Source organism: Thamnophis sirtalis, unplaced genomic scaffold, assembly GCF_051295495.1.
Source record: "Thamnophis sirtalis isolate CommonGarterSnake01/CBP01778 unplaced genomic scaffold, rThaSir2_p1.2 scaffold_7, whole genome shotgun sequence".
Lineage (NCBI taxonomy): Eukaryota > Metazoa > Chordata > Lepidosauria > Squamata > Natricidae > Thamnophis > Thamnophis sirtalis.
The window spans coordinates 5,689,248-5,704,284 of NW_028261387.1; the positions used below are offsets into that span (position 1 = coordinate 5,689,248).

A 15,037-nucleotide genomic window follows, 5' to 3' on the forward strand; every position below is an offset into this window, starting at 1 on the left:
AGATGGATATAAGACAGGGCCCCAAACACACCATAATCAAAACAAGCTTGTCCGCATCCATTCGTCAGGTTCGCAGGTTAGCTAAGCACATACTGTCAACTTAGGCACTAGGCCAAACATGATTGTCTTATGAGCTGGCTCCATGAAAACTGATTCTCTCATAAGACCTTTTTTAAAGGATTTTCTTTTAGATTTGTTGTATGGATTTTTGCAGCCGGCTTTCTAATGTGATGCTAACTATCATAATTTTTCATAGACACGGGCGCATTGTCCTGCTCCCTTTTGAAATATGCAACATTATTCGGAATGCGGAAGAAGATTTTGCAAAAAATACTAAACCAAAGAGAATAAAAGTCTGAGATAAGAAACAGAGAATAACAATAGGTCGAACTAGTTTAAATTGACATTCTTAACTTATTCACTTTTTCCATTCATGTAGTTGATTTTCATTTTCATTCATTTTTTAAAAAAAAGTTTTTGTTGTTTTTATTAAAGGAAAACACTCAAAAACATCATCTTTCATTACATCTTGTAGAAAGTGTAACCATTGGTTACAGGTATATTCCGTGTGTATCTTCCACATATATTGTGGAATCCACATATATCACATATATTTCATTCAGTTTAAATTGTACATTTTAGAATTTATTTATTTTACTATCACTGTACCACCATTTTCATTTAATAGAGTTTAAGGACACAGCCACCTACTGACTTTGTTAAAAAGATATCTAACATTCCCTCTCCTTTCCCACCCCTCAAACTCACAAATTAACGCTTCTGTCCATTTTACTTTTACTAGTGGATTACATCTGCTTGTATCAAGCATTATATAATTATATAAAGCTGAGGTGGCGCAGTGGTTAATGCAGCACTGCAGGCTACTTCAGCTGACTGCAGTTCAGCAGTTCGGCTGTTCAAATCTCACTGGCTCAGGGTTGACTCAGCTTTCCATCCTTCCGAGGTGGGTAAAATGAGGACCCGGATTGTTGTTGGGGGCAATATGCTGACTCTGTAAACGCTTAGAGAGGGCTGAAAGCCCTATGAAGCGGTATATAAGTCTAACTATTGCTATTGCTATATTCTATTATAATATATTATAATATAATGTAATATAATGTAATGTAATGTAATGTAATATAATATAATATAATATAATATAATATAATATAATATAATATAATATAATATATTAATTTATATTATATTATATTATATTATATTATATTATATTATATTATATTATATTATATTATTAATTTATTGTATTGTATTGTATTGTATTGTATTGTATTGTATTGTATTGTATTGTATTGTATTGTATTGTATTGTATTGTATTGTATTGTATTGTAGTATAGTATAGTATAGTATAGTATAGTATAGTATAGTATACTATACTATACTATACTATACTATACTATACTATATTATATTATATTATATTATATTATATTATATTATATTATATTATATTATATTATATTAATTATTATATTATATTATATTAATATATTACTAAACAGAACCTTATTCATGAAACCAGAATTATTGGATTTCAAGCAAAGCTGAAAAACTGAACCAGGAGCCATAGTGGATTTTACTCTGTGGTCATCCCAGTCGCTGCCATAGCTTCACGTAAACCTTACACGTTATCCAATTAGTTCACTGAACTCCTCAGAATCTGTTGCTGAAACTACACCCTCTGGGAGTGGAGTTAATGGCAAAGTGAATAGCTTACTCTGGTCTCTTCCTATTTCTATTCTAGTCTATTTCTATTTATTAAATTTATAGGCCGCCCAATCCCGAAGGACTCCGGGCGGCTTACAGAAATAAAATTTAAGAAAGAGGTAAAAAGACAAACATAAGAAAACAGATTAAAAGAAACACACCATACACCCAGTCTAAGCGGGGCTGGACCTCAGACAAGAGGTCAACAGCCCCAGGCCTGCCAGAATAGCCAGGTTTTAATAGCTTTACGGAAGGCCATGAGAGTGGGTAGGGTCTGGATCTCTGGGGGTAGCTCATTCCATAGGGCCAGAGCGGCAACAGAGAAGGCCCTCCTCCAAGGCGCCGCCAGCCGACATTGTCTAGCTGATGGGACCTGGAGAAGGCCCACCCTGTGCGATCTTATCGGTCTTAGGGAGGTGTGCGGCAGAAGACAGTCTCGTAGATATCCGGGTCATGAGCCATGTAGGGCTTTAAAGGTAATAACCAGCACTTTGAATTGTGCTCGGAGACCGATAGGGAGCCAATGCAGCTCGCGGAGGAATAGGTGTAGTGTGGGTGTACCTTGGTACACCCAATATCGCTCGCGCAGCTGCATTCTGGACCAATTGTAGTCTCTGAACACTTTTCCTCGATCTATTCTATCTCTTTTGGGACTCAAAGGGCCAGCATGCTGGAAATTTGTCTGTTTCTGCGTTGCTTCTCTGAATGCCGTTTGAAGGGATACTTTTAGAGCAAACACCTCCCTTTTGCAGTGCTACACATTTCTGGAAAGATGACATACACAATTCCATGACATTTGCTTCCTGCCTGCCTCATTTTTAATCTCCAAGGTCTATTTAGTTCCAACTTATTTCCTACCTGTTTTGTCTGGCAACGAATGGGATGTCTTAAGGCAAATTGTTAAAGCATTTCTCTCATTGTAAGTAAAGGAAAATGGCTGATTGAGAGAGTCTGTTCCATTTGGTTTAGTGGTTAAGGTGTCATCCTGAAAACCAGGGGACTGTGAGTTCTAGTCCTGCCTTAGGCATGGGAACCTAAAAATAATGAGGTACAATAAGCAAATGAAAAAATAATCACAACCTGTACTGCACCTTGCTTAAAAAAATATATGCAGCAAATATCCAAGAACGCATATTTTAATGTTTCAGGATTAACATTTTTAGAGTTCATTCTCTTAGGTTTTCACTTTCATCTGCAATATAAAAGCAAGACCTCTGTATTTATGTCAAGATATTCATTTGAAAACTAGTTTAATGCATTTTAAACATGCCTTTTAAACAATAATTACACACACACACAACACACACACAACACACACACACAGTACATGCAGGAGATTTAAAAAGTAATTGGTAATAAATTACAATTGGCACATTAGCCCTATTTTTGTTCAATCTGTATGGAAATTCTTAAAAATCCAATTTGAATGTAGTGAGAAATGCTGTCATAAATGAATCCTGGACCTGAATCTAATTGTATATATTTCTCACTGCTAAATAAATCCAATTAAGCCGGATATTTTATTCCCTTTGAATAGAATTTGTCAAATGTGTGGAGTAAATAAGAGAAAAGCAATAATGTAAAGCAGAATGGGGAAATATTTGTTTAATTATTGCATTCGGTTTCTATAACCATCCAGCTCAATCCAATTGATTCTGGGCAGCAAACAATATCACACAATAATTTAAATTAAAATAGAAAAATGGGAGAATATTGCCTTATTTAATGCCCAAAGCAGACAACCTCATGCCAATCCATTGCTAGCCAAGGCCTTTTCACATTTCACTAGTCACACATTCTTAAGATTAACAAGAAGCATAGCATTCACTTAAAAGAAGATTCAAAAATCCACATCTGTGGAGTATAGTTAATTTGAGAGATGTCAGATGAAGGTAGAAATCAATTCAATTTTTAATGCTGCATTCTGTTCTTATGCTTCTACAACTGAAAAGCTTGTGTTATATTTTCATTTACATTGAATAGGTTGGCTGTGTTTCTGATAGGGATAACTCTTGCCTAGAGTTCATCTCGCTATAGCTGTAGATCTCTTATAAGTGACAGACTATAAGTATCAAACAATGAATGCAGAACTGGAACAGAGTAATAGATACGCAACAGTGGGAAAGTCAGTTGAAGAAGGTTTAGTTTAGTTAGTTTAGTTTATTGGTCTTGCCGAGACGGTAGTAAGGGTCCGGATCTCCACAGGGAGATCATTCCAGAGGGCTGGAGCTGCGACAGAGAAGGCTCTCCCCCGGGGAGTCGCCAGCCGACATTGGCTGGCAGATGGAATCCGGAGGAGACCTAACCTGTGAGATCTAATCGGTCTATGGGAGGTAATCAGCAGGAGGCGGTCTCTCAGGTACCCAGGTCCGATGCCAAGTAGGGCTTTATAGGTAACGACCAGCACCTTGAAGCAGGTCCAGAGACTAATGGATAACCAGTGCAGCTCGCGGAGGATAGGTGTGATGTGGGTGTACCTGGGTGCACCCACAATCGCTCGCGCGGCTGCCTCACTTAACAACTGCCTCACTTAGCAACAGAAATTTGAGGCTCAATTGTAACCTTAAATCAAGGACTACATTTAAATAATTATTTCTTTCCTTAGAGAAGCTGAACAAGGTGTTGCTTTGCATGGGACAAAAATGTGAGTGGAAAGTCCCTTAAAGAAAAAAAAAACTGATTTCTTAATCCATCCCCACTTCCACCTGGAAGATGGAAGCAGTCAGCAATTGTCATGATTTCTTTTTGTATATATATATTTTTCAGCCTGCGGCAAATTGATGAAAATCACTGGTCCTATTACAGTCAAGACATCTGGAACCCGATTTGGAGCTTGGATGACAGATCCATTAGCATCCGAGAAAAACAACAGAGTAGGTGGCTTCTATTCTCTCCTGCTGGGAGCCGTGAAGGGATTCTTCTGGCTGATTTATTATCCCTGAAATTCTAAATAGAATGAATGGCAGTGTGAAAGTGTTTTAAATAAACAGGCAAATAAGCTTGTCTTAAACTTTAATGCCTGCTATACTTAAAGTTTATTCTGACTAGCGATGGTTCCCCAAAGGCTGGGGTGAACCCTGGTTACAGAGATCCATTTGACTGGAGATGAACTAGGGCTATCTGCATGCAAAGCATGCTTTCTACATCTAATCTCGTTTTTCCTTCCCGGTGCAGCTTGATTGCCAGAGAGAAATAAATCTTTTTCGGTATCTGTAAGCCTAGCAAACGGGGTGCAGTTTTCACATCCATAATCATCATGCCAAATGGAAATGGAAATCTTGATTGAGGGGGACAGATGAGAGGGGCTTCTTATTTCAACTTTGGAATGCTAAAGTGGGATCTGCAGGAAAACATTGCAATATATTCTCACCTACTCATTGGAGTGGACTTGTTTAGTAGAAGAGCCAGTCGTGGCCTCCTCTATAATACATAATGAATTCAATCAGTCCACCTCTCCTTCTGTCTCATCATTTTTCTGTTCCAGTTGACATTTATGGACATCCTGTGATGTTCAGTTCTTACTACCTCATTTTCAGCAAGGAGAATTTACATTAGCATTGTGTGTGTGTGTGTGTGTGTGTGTGTGTGTGTGTGTGTGTGTAGTTTTGAGGATGGATGGATGGATGGATGGTTTGTTTGTTTGTTTGTTTGCGTGTTTATAGTTTACATTTCTGAACCACTCATCACCCTCAAAGAGAGCCACTGGATAGTATATACAGTGCAGCCTAAAAATAAAAAAAACAGCATCAAAAAATTAAAATGTTACGGTTAAAGTTAAACTTTTAGAATTAAAATTTAAAAAAGTATAAAATTACATGTGTGTAATGGAAATGAGAATATATATATATTCTCTATATTTATTTATTAGCACAAATGCCCCCCTCTATGTGTGTGTGTGTGTGTGTGTGTGTGTGTGTGTGTGTGTGTGTGTGTGTGTATGTATATGTATATGTATATATAAAATAAAGGGAGACTAGTATAGATCTATTTCAAGCTATTTAGCTCTCATCAGCTAGCCTTACTGGGATTTGAACCTGGGCTCTTTTTACATGTTAGGCAGTTGTATTAGCCACTAAGCCACAAGCTCTCCTCCCTTATCAGCTGAGCCCAGGAAATAAGTAAGTGTTATGTCAAAGCACCTGGTATGCTCAAATATGGGAGGGAGCATACTGCTTCCCTTTTGCCTTTCAGCTCCATCCTAGGAGCCTTCCTTCCAGGCAGGAAACCATTTTTGTGTTGCATTTGTGCTGATAAATAAATAAAGGTTTCCTGCCTGGAAGGCTCCTAGCGTGGAGCTGAAAGGCAAAAGGGAAGCAGTATGCTCCCTCCCATATTTGAGCATACCAGGTGCTTTGATATAACAGATAGATGGATGGATGGATGGATGGATGGATGGATGGATGGATGGATGGATAGATGGATGATGGATGGATGATGATAGATAGATAGATAGATAGATAGATAGATAGATAGATAGATAGATAGATAGATAGATAGATAGATAGATAGATAGATAGATGATAGATAGATAGATAGATGATAGATAGATAGATAGATAGATAGATAGATAGATAGATAGATAGATAGATAGATAGATGATAGATAGATAGATAGATGATAGATAGATAGATAGATAGATAGATAGATAGATAGATAGATAATGGATGGATGGATGGATGGATGGATAGATAGATAGATAGATAGATAGATAGATAGATAGATAGATAGATAGATAGAGGATAGATAGATAGATAGAGGATAGATAGATAGATAGATAGATAGATAGATGCTAGATAGATAGATTAGATAGAAGATAGATAGATAGATAGATAGATAGATAGATAGATAGATAGATAGATGATAGATAGATGATAGATAGATAGATAGATAGATAGATAGATAGATAGATAGATAGATAGATAATAGATAGATGGATGGATGGATGGATGGATGGATGGATGGAGGGAGGGAGGGAGGGAGGGAAAGAGGGAGGGAGAGAATGGAAATGGATTGATCACATAGCACAAAGGACTGATGGCAGGTGGACCAAGGCAATCATAGAATGGATCCCACTTGATAAAAATGTTGCAGCATTAAAATCCTGAATGTTAACCCGTTGTTTTCTTATTTAAGGAAGGGCAAACCTCCTCTTTTTTTGCAACCCTTCTTGAACAACGTTTAGTAACGTTTTGCATCCATTCTTGAACATTTGGCTTTCTTTTGCTACTGGAAATAAGTCAAAATATGGGTGGCAGGGAGATGGGTAATATATGTATTTAAAAATAGTGTATTGATTTGATTTTTCCAAAGCCCGTGTTCTCTTCTCACTTTCAGGTCTGGTATATGGACAGTTACACCAACAACAAAATTGTCCGCGAATACAAATCCATAGCAGATTTTGTCAGCGGCGCCGAGTCCAGGACATACAATCTCCCTTTCAAATGGGCAGGAACCAATCATGTTGTCTACAACGGGTCTCTCTATTTCAACAAGTATCAGAGCAACATCATCATCAAGTATAGCTTTGATACGGGGCAGGTCCTTGCTCAGCGCAGCCTGGAGTACGCTGGCTTTCACAACGTCTACCCTTACACCTGGGGCGGCTTCTCGGATATCGACCTGATGGCCGACGAGATCGGTCTGTGGGCTGTCTACGCAACCAATCAGAACGCCGGCAACATTGTCATCAGTCAGCTGAACCAGGATACCTTGGAAGTGATGAAAACCTGGAGCACCGGGTACCCCAAGCGAAGCGCCGGGGAGTCCTTCATGATCTGTGGCACCTTGTACGTCACCAATTCCCACTTAACCGGAGCCAAGGTCTACTATTCGTACTCGACCAAAACCTCCACGTACGAATATACAGACATACCTTTTCACAATCAGTATTTCCATATATCAATGCTTGACTACAATTCCAGAGATAGAGCTCTCTATGCCTGGAATAACGGGCACCAAGTCCTATTCAACGTCACTCTTTTCCACATTATTAAAACAGAAGATGACACATAGGTGTCACCACGACCACCAAGGAAGAGTGTCATGGTGCCGAACTCAAAAGCATCCTGCCGAGTTTCTTTTCAATTCTTTTTTCTTTCTTTCTTTCTTTCTTTCTTTCTTTCTTTCTTTCTTTCTTTCTTTCTCAGTAAAAATGAATGGAGGAGGATTTTTCTACAATGTAATGTATTCCGAATATGGCAAAGTCTTTCTTTTAAAAAAATGACCTAGTTCATCCTACACAGGGGTGGGTTTCTCGCCCCGTTCCAACCGGTTCGGTTGGAACGAGGCCGGCGGCGTCCTCGCACATGCACGCGGCGTCCTCGCGCACGCACGCGGCGTCCTCGCGCACGCATGCGGCGTCCTCGCGCACGCACGCGGCGTCCTCGCGCACGCACGCGGCATCCTTGCGCACGCGCACGCCGCGCGCATACATACTAGCATCTGCGCAATGCTCCAGCTGCTCCTGGAGGATCGCGCAGGCGCTGTATGCGTTCTGCGCATGCGTAGAAGCGCAGAATTTGTAAAAACCGGGCAAGGAGCGGGCGCGGGTGTGCGGGCGCGCGCGGGCGCGGGGGGGAGGGGCTTCGCCGTTCCGGGAAGTTACTTACTTCCGGGTTCGGCGACCAACCGGATCGCAGGGACCGGTGCGAACCGGTCGAAACCCACCCCTGATCCTACAGGTATCTTTCTATATACAAAGCCTGCTGTGACTTTGTCATGGGACGTATTAAATGCTTATTTCAGTGGGAAAGACATTGTTTTAAGAAAAAACGAACAAAAATTAATGATCTGCCTTATATTAGAATCAGAGACTTAACGGTGGTGTAAAACTGCATGAATGTTTTTTTCTACCATCATCATTTTTTAAAAAAATAAATAAATAAATTGCTCAACGTTGAAGTATATTTGGGCAATCATCTAAGGGGAAAATTGAGAAGAATTCTTTGGGGCAAGGGTGTGCATTTTTAAAAGCAGTGTTCCAAAATTAACCTGTTATGGATTGGGTTACTTTAAAGGTAGAAAGAGCAAGAATCCCATTGGCTATTACACAATTTCAGATGCGGTGCTGTACAGTCTGTTTTTAATCTCTTGCAAGCAGTTTCTCAACGATCTGTATTTATACCATTGTGTCTGCCACTGTGTACCTGTATCTCTTCACTTCTGTGAAAGTTAATTATTTTTTATAAAATACAATTGAAATTTAATCATAAAACCTGATTATGGCCCGTTCTTTTAATCATGTAAATTAGAGAATTCAGTCTTCACTTTCAGAATCAAAAACTGGGATTGTGCCCTGTGCCAAGTGTGGTCCTAGCATTTCCCAAAGCTAACTTGAGTCTGAGAACTGATTATCAGGATGTCTTGCCTGGTATGTCAATGATATTTGTGCCCAATATTTCTGGAAGGGAAACTGGCCAACCCCCAGCCATGAGAAAAGTGATATGTCTGGCTCCAATTTTACATCTTGCCGCATAGGACGAATGTTAGACTACATTCATATGGAAAACCCAAGAGTTACGGCCTAACAAAAGCAGACTTTTGCTAGGTACAAAGCAGATTCAGTAGTGTTATCGCCCAGCAGGAGCCGTTGGAGCTGCCACCAGACTCCAACAGCGAGGGGCCCTATGAGTCGGCTCTGGAGGATGTGGAGGATCCTGGACAGGGTTCCGACTCCGAGCAGGGCACAGAGAGACTGGTTGGCCACCAAGAGGCACCTGAGCCTTGGACCAGTGGGGAGGAGACAAGGGAGAGTGAGCCGGACACTAGTAGTGAGTTGTTCCTGGATGCCCGTCACCGAAGAGCTAATAGGCATCAGGAACAGTTGCGCAGTTACAGGAGGTAATTGCACTCAGCTGGTGGTCATTAGGCTCCTCTCCAGACTATAAAAAGGACTGCTTGTGCACACGCCCCTCTTGCAGAAGTCAACGCAGGATTAAATGTCGGAGGACATTACTGTGAGCTTGGCAGGCTGGATTGCTGCCAAGCCTTATCTGTGCTGGATTGCTGCCCAAGCTTGTTTGTGCCGGTTTGCTGCCAAGGACCTGTCTGTCTGTTAATTAAATGTCGTAACATATCTTTGGCTCGGAGTGTGTTGGTGTGGGATGAGGGGGGTCAGAGCAAGTAGCTATTCATCTTCTTGATCTGCCTGAGTAAAAAGCTCAGAAACAAAACTTTCTGATATTGATATTAGTTATATTCTGTCATTTTAACATAGATCCAGATTGGGTTAGTCTAGGAAAATGGTAAATGGGTTTGACTTACTCTTGTTCCATGGTGCTGGAGCAATATAAAAACTAGGAGCACAAAAGATACTTCTCATGCCATCTTCCAAGCTTCTTGCTCCATATTATTTATTTTGGGGTGGGAATGGGTACTTTTTTGTGTTTTAATTTAAACATGCATTAAGTGGGAATCTGCACAGCATTACTCTAAGAATAGCCCTGAGCCTGTTTTAAATTCCAAAGACATTCTGAGTAAATTTCCCCTTGCATCTCCAGAAAATATAATCAACATTAAGAACTTACCACTTAAAATAAAGTAAAATATCTCTTCATTTCGTTTCTTACCACAGTTTTTATAAATCCATCTCTAAAACTTTCTCACTCCCTATTAAACAGCAAAAGTCCAGAAAGGGTTATCAGAAATGACTACAAATATTACAAATTACATTTATTATACCCAATCTCAAGCCCCCTTTTCTTAAAAAAAAAATCCCTCTGCCCAGTTCCTCTTTTGAAATAATCAAAATCCAGTCCCACCCAGCCCCCACCCCCCTAACAAAAAAAAGAGAAACATTACCTGAAATAAAACCATTTTCATCCGGTCCTAATCAAGAAGCTATCCAAGATTCCTCTAAATAACAGTCCAATATTTTAACATTGGCCAAATAGATTAAGTTTGTATTCTTTCTTATTTCTGCCGATGGTCTTTTAAATCCTCAAGGAAAGTTCTAGCATTTGCATTCTTAATAATGTTTTGAGTTCAGATTGGGTTTTACGCAGTGGTGAGATTCAGTCAGTTCGCACCACTTCGGGAGAATTGGCTGTTAATTTTCTGAACAGTTTGGTGAACCAGTTGTTTGGAAGAAATCATTAGGGCAGAGAACCGGTTGTTAAATTATTTGAATCCCATCACTGGGTTTAGGTCTCTAAAGCCAAGTATTTTGAAAATAAACTATAATAGAGTTTGGATTCTGTGTATAGAACACAGAACACAGAATACTGTGTATGACCTGGCTACCTGAGAGACCGCCTCCTGCCATTTACCTCCCAAAGACCAATAAGATCGCACAGATTATAGCAATAGCAATAGCAGTTAGACTTATATACCGCTTCATAGGACTTTCAGCCCTCTCTAAGCGGTTTACAGAGTCAGCATATTGCCCCCAACAACAATCCGGGTCCTCATTTTACCCACCTCGGAAGGATGGAAGGCTGAGTCAACCCTGAGCCGGTGAGATTTGAACAGCCGAACTGCAGAATTGCAGTCAGCTGAAGTAGCCTGCAGTGCTGCATTTAACCACTGCGCCACCTCGGCTCTATATTGGGCCTCCTCCGGGTGCCATCGGCTGGTCAATGTTGGTTGGCGACTCCCCGGGGGAGGGCCTTCTCTGTTGCTGCCCCGGCCCTGTGGAACGATCTCCCCGTAAAGATCCGGACCCTCACTACTCTCCCGGCCTTCCGCAAAGCTGCCAAGACCTGGCTGTTCCGGCAGGCCTGGGGCTGTTGATGAGTATCCAGCCCCACGCTAAGCGTATGCATGCTGTGAATTTTTTTAATTAACTGTATTCTTATTTTTAATTTTTATATGTCTCCTATTTTGTCTGTAAGCCGCCCAGAGTCCCTAGGGAGTGGGCGGCACACAAACGTCATAAATAAAAATAAATCAATAAAAATAAAATAAATATAGTACTAATGGCTCCATAATTTACTTTACCTTATTCCATTTACAAAACAATTGCAATGGCCAATGAGGCTACATAGATCAGCACTCAACCCAATATGATAGCTAAACTGGTGCTAGGAAGCAGATCTCAATTTCAATTTAATGGATTTGTATGCCGCCCAATCCCGGAGGACTCCGGGCGGCTTACATAAAAACAGTTTAAAAGAGAAGATATTAAAAATTTAAAATATAAGACAGAACGAATTAAAAAAGGACACAACATGCACTCGATCTTAGTGGGGCTGAAGGTCAATCAAGATCAGCAGCCCCAGGCCTGCTGGAACAGCCAGGTCTTAACAGACTTTCGGAAGGCCGAGAGAGTGGAGAGAGTCCAGATCTCAGGGGGTAGATCGTTCCAGAGGGACGGGGCAGCTACAGAGAAGGCTCTCCTCCGAGGAGCCGCCAGACGACATTGTGCAGTCGATGGCACCCAGAGAAAGCACCCGGAGAAGATCTCTCTTTGGGATCTCCATTTTGATATCTGCTCTCCCTGAATTCCAGAGGCTTTGTTTATGGTCAGTTCCCCAGATAAAAGAGTTTTGCCCAGCTAAGAAGTGTGACGGCCACCACTTGTTCTTAAACAAGGAGCAGCCCTCTTACTCACCTGGATTCTTGGTGAGACAAAGCAGAAAATTAGAAAATTAGTTTTTAAAATCACAACTCCCACATTTTGCTTTTAATCACGGTTTCCAAGTAACTTGAAGTAATTTAGGAGTGCACGGTGTGCTAAATTACAAAAGAGAGACTGGAGTAATCAAGAGAAAAGGCTATATATTTTCATAAAAGCACACACAACACACAAAAAACAAAACAACTGTGTAACTGCCACCAGTTAATGAGGTGGGATCAGCACTCCAAATCTAACACTCCATCTGCCAAATAAGCTGAGGAAACAGAGAGACAGAATTTGTACTGGAGCGATATAAAATCACCCAGATTTGAGGATGCAGCCCCAAACAATTAAAAAATAAAAATTCTAACCATTCCATGCCAACTTTCCTGGACTGATTCCAGCTCTCCTTGGCTTCAGGTCTCCATTGCATGAAATCTCTTTAGTTCAGATGCTATTTCCCAGGCAAAACTCTGCAAGCAGAAGAATGTTTGACCTTATTTGAGACTTTTCTACCAGCTGACTAACAAGTCATTCAGGTACAGGTGATAGCAATAGCAATAGCAATAGCAATAGCAGTTAGACTTATATACTGCTTCATAGGGCTTTCAGCCCTCTCTAAGCGGTTTACAGAGTCAGCATATCGCTCCCAACAACAATCCGGGTCCTCATTTTACCCACCTCGGAAGGATGGAAGGCTGAGTCAACCTTGAGCCGGTGAGATTTGAACAGCCGAACTGCAGAACTGCAGTCAGCTGAAGTAGCCTGCAGTGCTGCATTTAACCACTGTGCCAGTGGTGGGATTCAAATAATTTAACAACCGGTTCTCTTCCCTAATGACAAGCTGGGTAGGAGGGGCTCGGTGGTCATGTGACTGGGTGGGCGTGGCCAACTCAAGGTCACGCAGGTCGATGGGCGCTTCGTCTTAGCTGTTACAATGTAGTAAGGGTTAACCAGAGAGGCAGTTTCTGTAAGCAGGTTAATAAAGATGAGGCTAGAAACAACACCAGAATGTTTCCTTCCTGTCTTCCTTACAGGATTATCCCTTGTAAAGTGGGAAAAACCAAAATAAGATTTCCTCCAACAACCGGTTCTCTGAACTACTTAGAAAGTTACCAACCAGTTCTCCCGAATAGGTGCGAACTAGCTGAATCCCACCACTGAGGTAATCCCTGAATTGCAACCATAATTGAGACCGGAATTACAGTCATGATTCATGCCAGTCATTAAGCAAGTCACCATGTGATGGGCCGATTTTAGAGCACTTTTTGTGGCCCTTAAAGCATATGCAGCAGTTATAAGGTGAAGACTTATCATTAAGTCATTATTAAGTTATGATTAAGCCATAATCATTAAGCAAACCTATTGTCCACAATTGACATTTATTTTACTGGAAATTGGAAGTAAATACTTATTTCTGGCAATAAAAAAACTGCCGTAAGTCACAGTCATGAGGCTCTGGGATGTTGCAAACGCCCTAAATATGGATGGTTGCGTCCAAAATGTGATCACATGACCAGCTGTCGGGGGACAGTGACAGACATCAGAACTTTGATTCCTGGGTCGTAAATACCTTTATTTTGGAGTCCATAGTAACTTCAAACAGTCATTAAGCAAGTAGTCACAAGCCGAGGACTATCTGTATGGGAAAATCCTGTCCTGTTAATCTACGACAAGGCCTGTCACAGTTTTCCACTGAGAAACACACATCTCCTTGCAATCCTTCCTTTTGAATTTTGGAAGTCAGTAATTTGTATTCATAGGAAGGAGTTTTAACTCGTGGCACGACAAAACCACACTCGACTAAAGCGCGCCCGATTAAACCGTGTCGCTGATGTCATCAACAGGGCGACAACAGCGAGCGCGGAGAAAGAAGGGCGCTTTAAATAGCGCTTTGAAAGCAAGCCGATTCAAGTTAAGGTAAGGGTTAGGTTTAGGGTTAGGTTTAGGGTTAGCTTTAGGGTTAGGTTAAGGGTTAGGGTTACGTTTAGGGTTACGTTAAGGGTTAGGGTTAGGATTAGGTTTAGGCTTAGGTTAAGGGTTAGGATTCGGTTTAGGGTTAGGTTAAGTGTTAGGGTTAGGGTTAGGGTTAGGTTAAGGGTTAGGTTTAGGGAGGTTAGGTTTAGGTTTAGGGGTTAATTTTAGGTTTAGCGTTTACAGCGTGCTTCTGTCTCCCCGCTGTTGTCACCCTGTGATGACGTCAGCTACACGATTTTGTCGAGCACGCTTTAGTCGAACGCGGTTTTGTGGTGGAACCGTTTGAACTATCACTGAGAATTCCAAGTCAGATCTCTCTAAAAGGAACATGTACATCTACAAATTCTGCTAGTAAATTGGAAATGCTTTTCCCCCCGCTGTTCTGGCTCTCTCCGCGTAAGTCTCTTGGCAGTTCTTTCTGGAGTTGCTCAAGATGATGATTGCTGCTCCACAGATGGCATCTGTCACAACACACCAAGCCAACCATGGAAAGATCTGCTTCCGTTGAGTCTTCTTGGCAGTCATGTTGTCCCAAGACAAACACAATAATCAAGTCCCCGAAGAGCTGTTTGCACAGTAGGATAAAACACTTCAATCCTTGATTGCTTCTCTCAGGGAATATTCTTAGACTAGTCTTGTGATGCTAAATGCCATCTGCCTCAGTGGGCCAGATCCAGAAGTATAATCATGTTTGCACCACCATCACAAAACTAGAGAATTAAATTGGGATGGCTTCAGAAAGGGAAGATACAAACAAGCAGCCAATAAATATTTCA

The 15,037-nt window shown here is 41.0% G+C and overlaps 1 protein-coding gene across 2 annotated transcripts in view; it reads left to right on the top strand.

Annotated features, from left to right (window-relative positions):
* Positions 1–8,064, top strand: part of OLFM3 (olfactomedin 3) — a 232,974-nt gene extending 224,910 nt beyond the window's left edge. Inside the window, exons 5-6 of one of the 2 annotated variants that reach the window (XM_087719222.1) lie at positions 4,496–4,602; positions 7,064–8,062. In XM_087719222.1, coding sequence (XP_087575348.1) covers positions 4,496–4,602; positions 7,064–7,741 — 785 coding nt within the window. In that variant the 3' untranslated portion in view covers positions 7,742–8,062. Of the gene's footprint in view, positions 1–4,495; positions 4,603–7,063 lie in introns of both variants that reach the window. The other variant, XM_087719221.1, reaches the window with a different exon arrangement.
* The last annotated feature ends 6,973 nt before the right edge of the window (positions 8,065–15,037 follow it).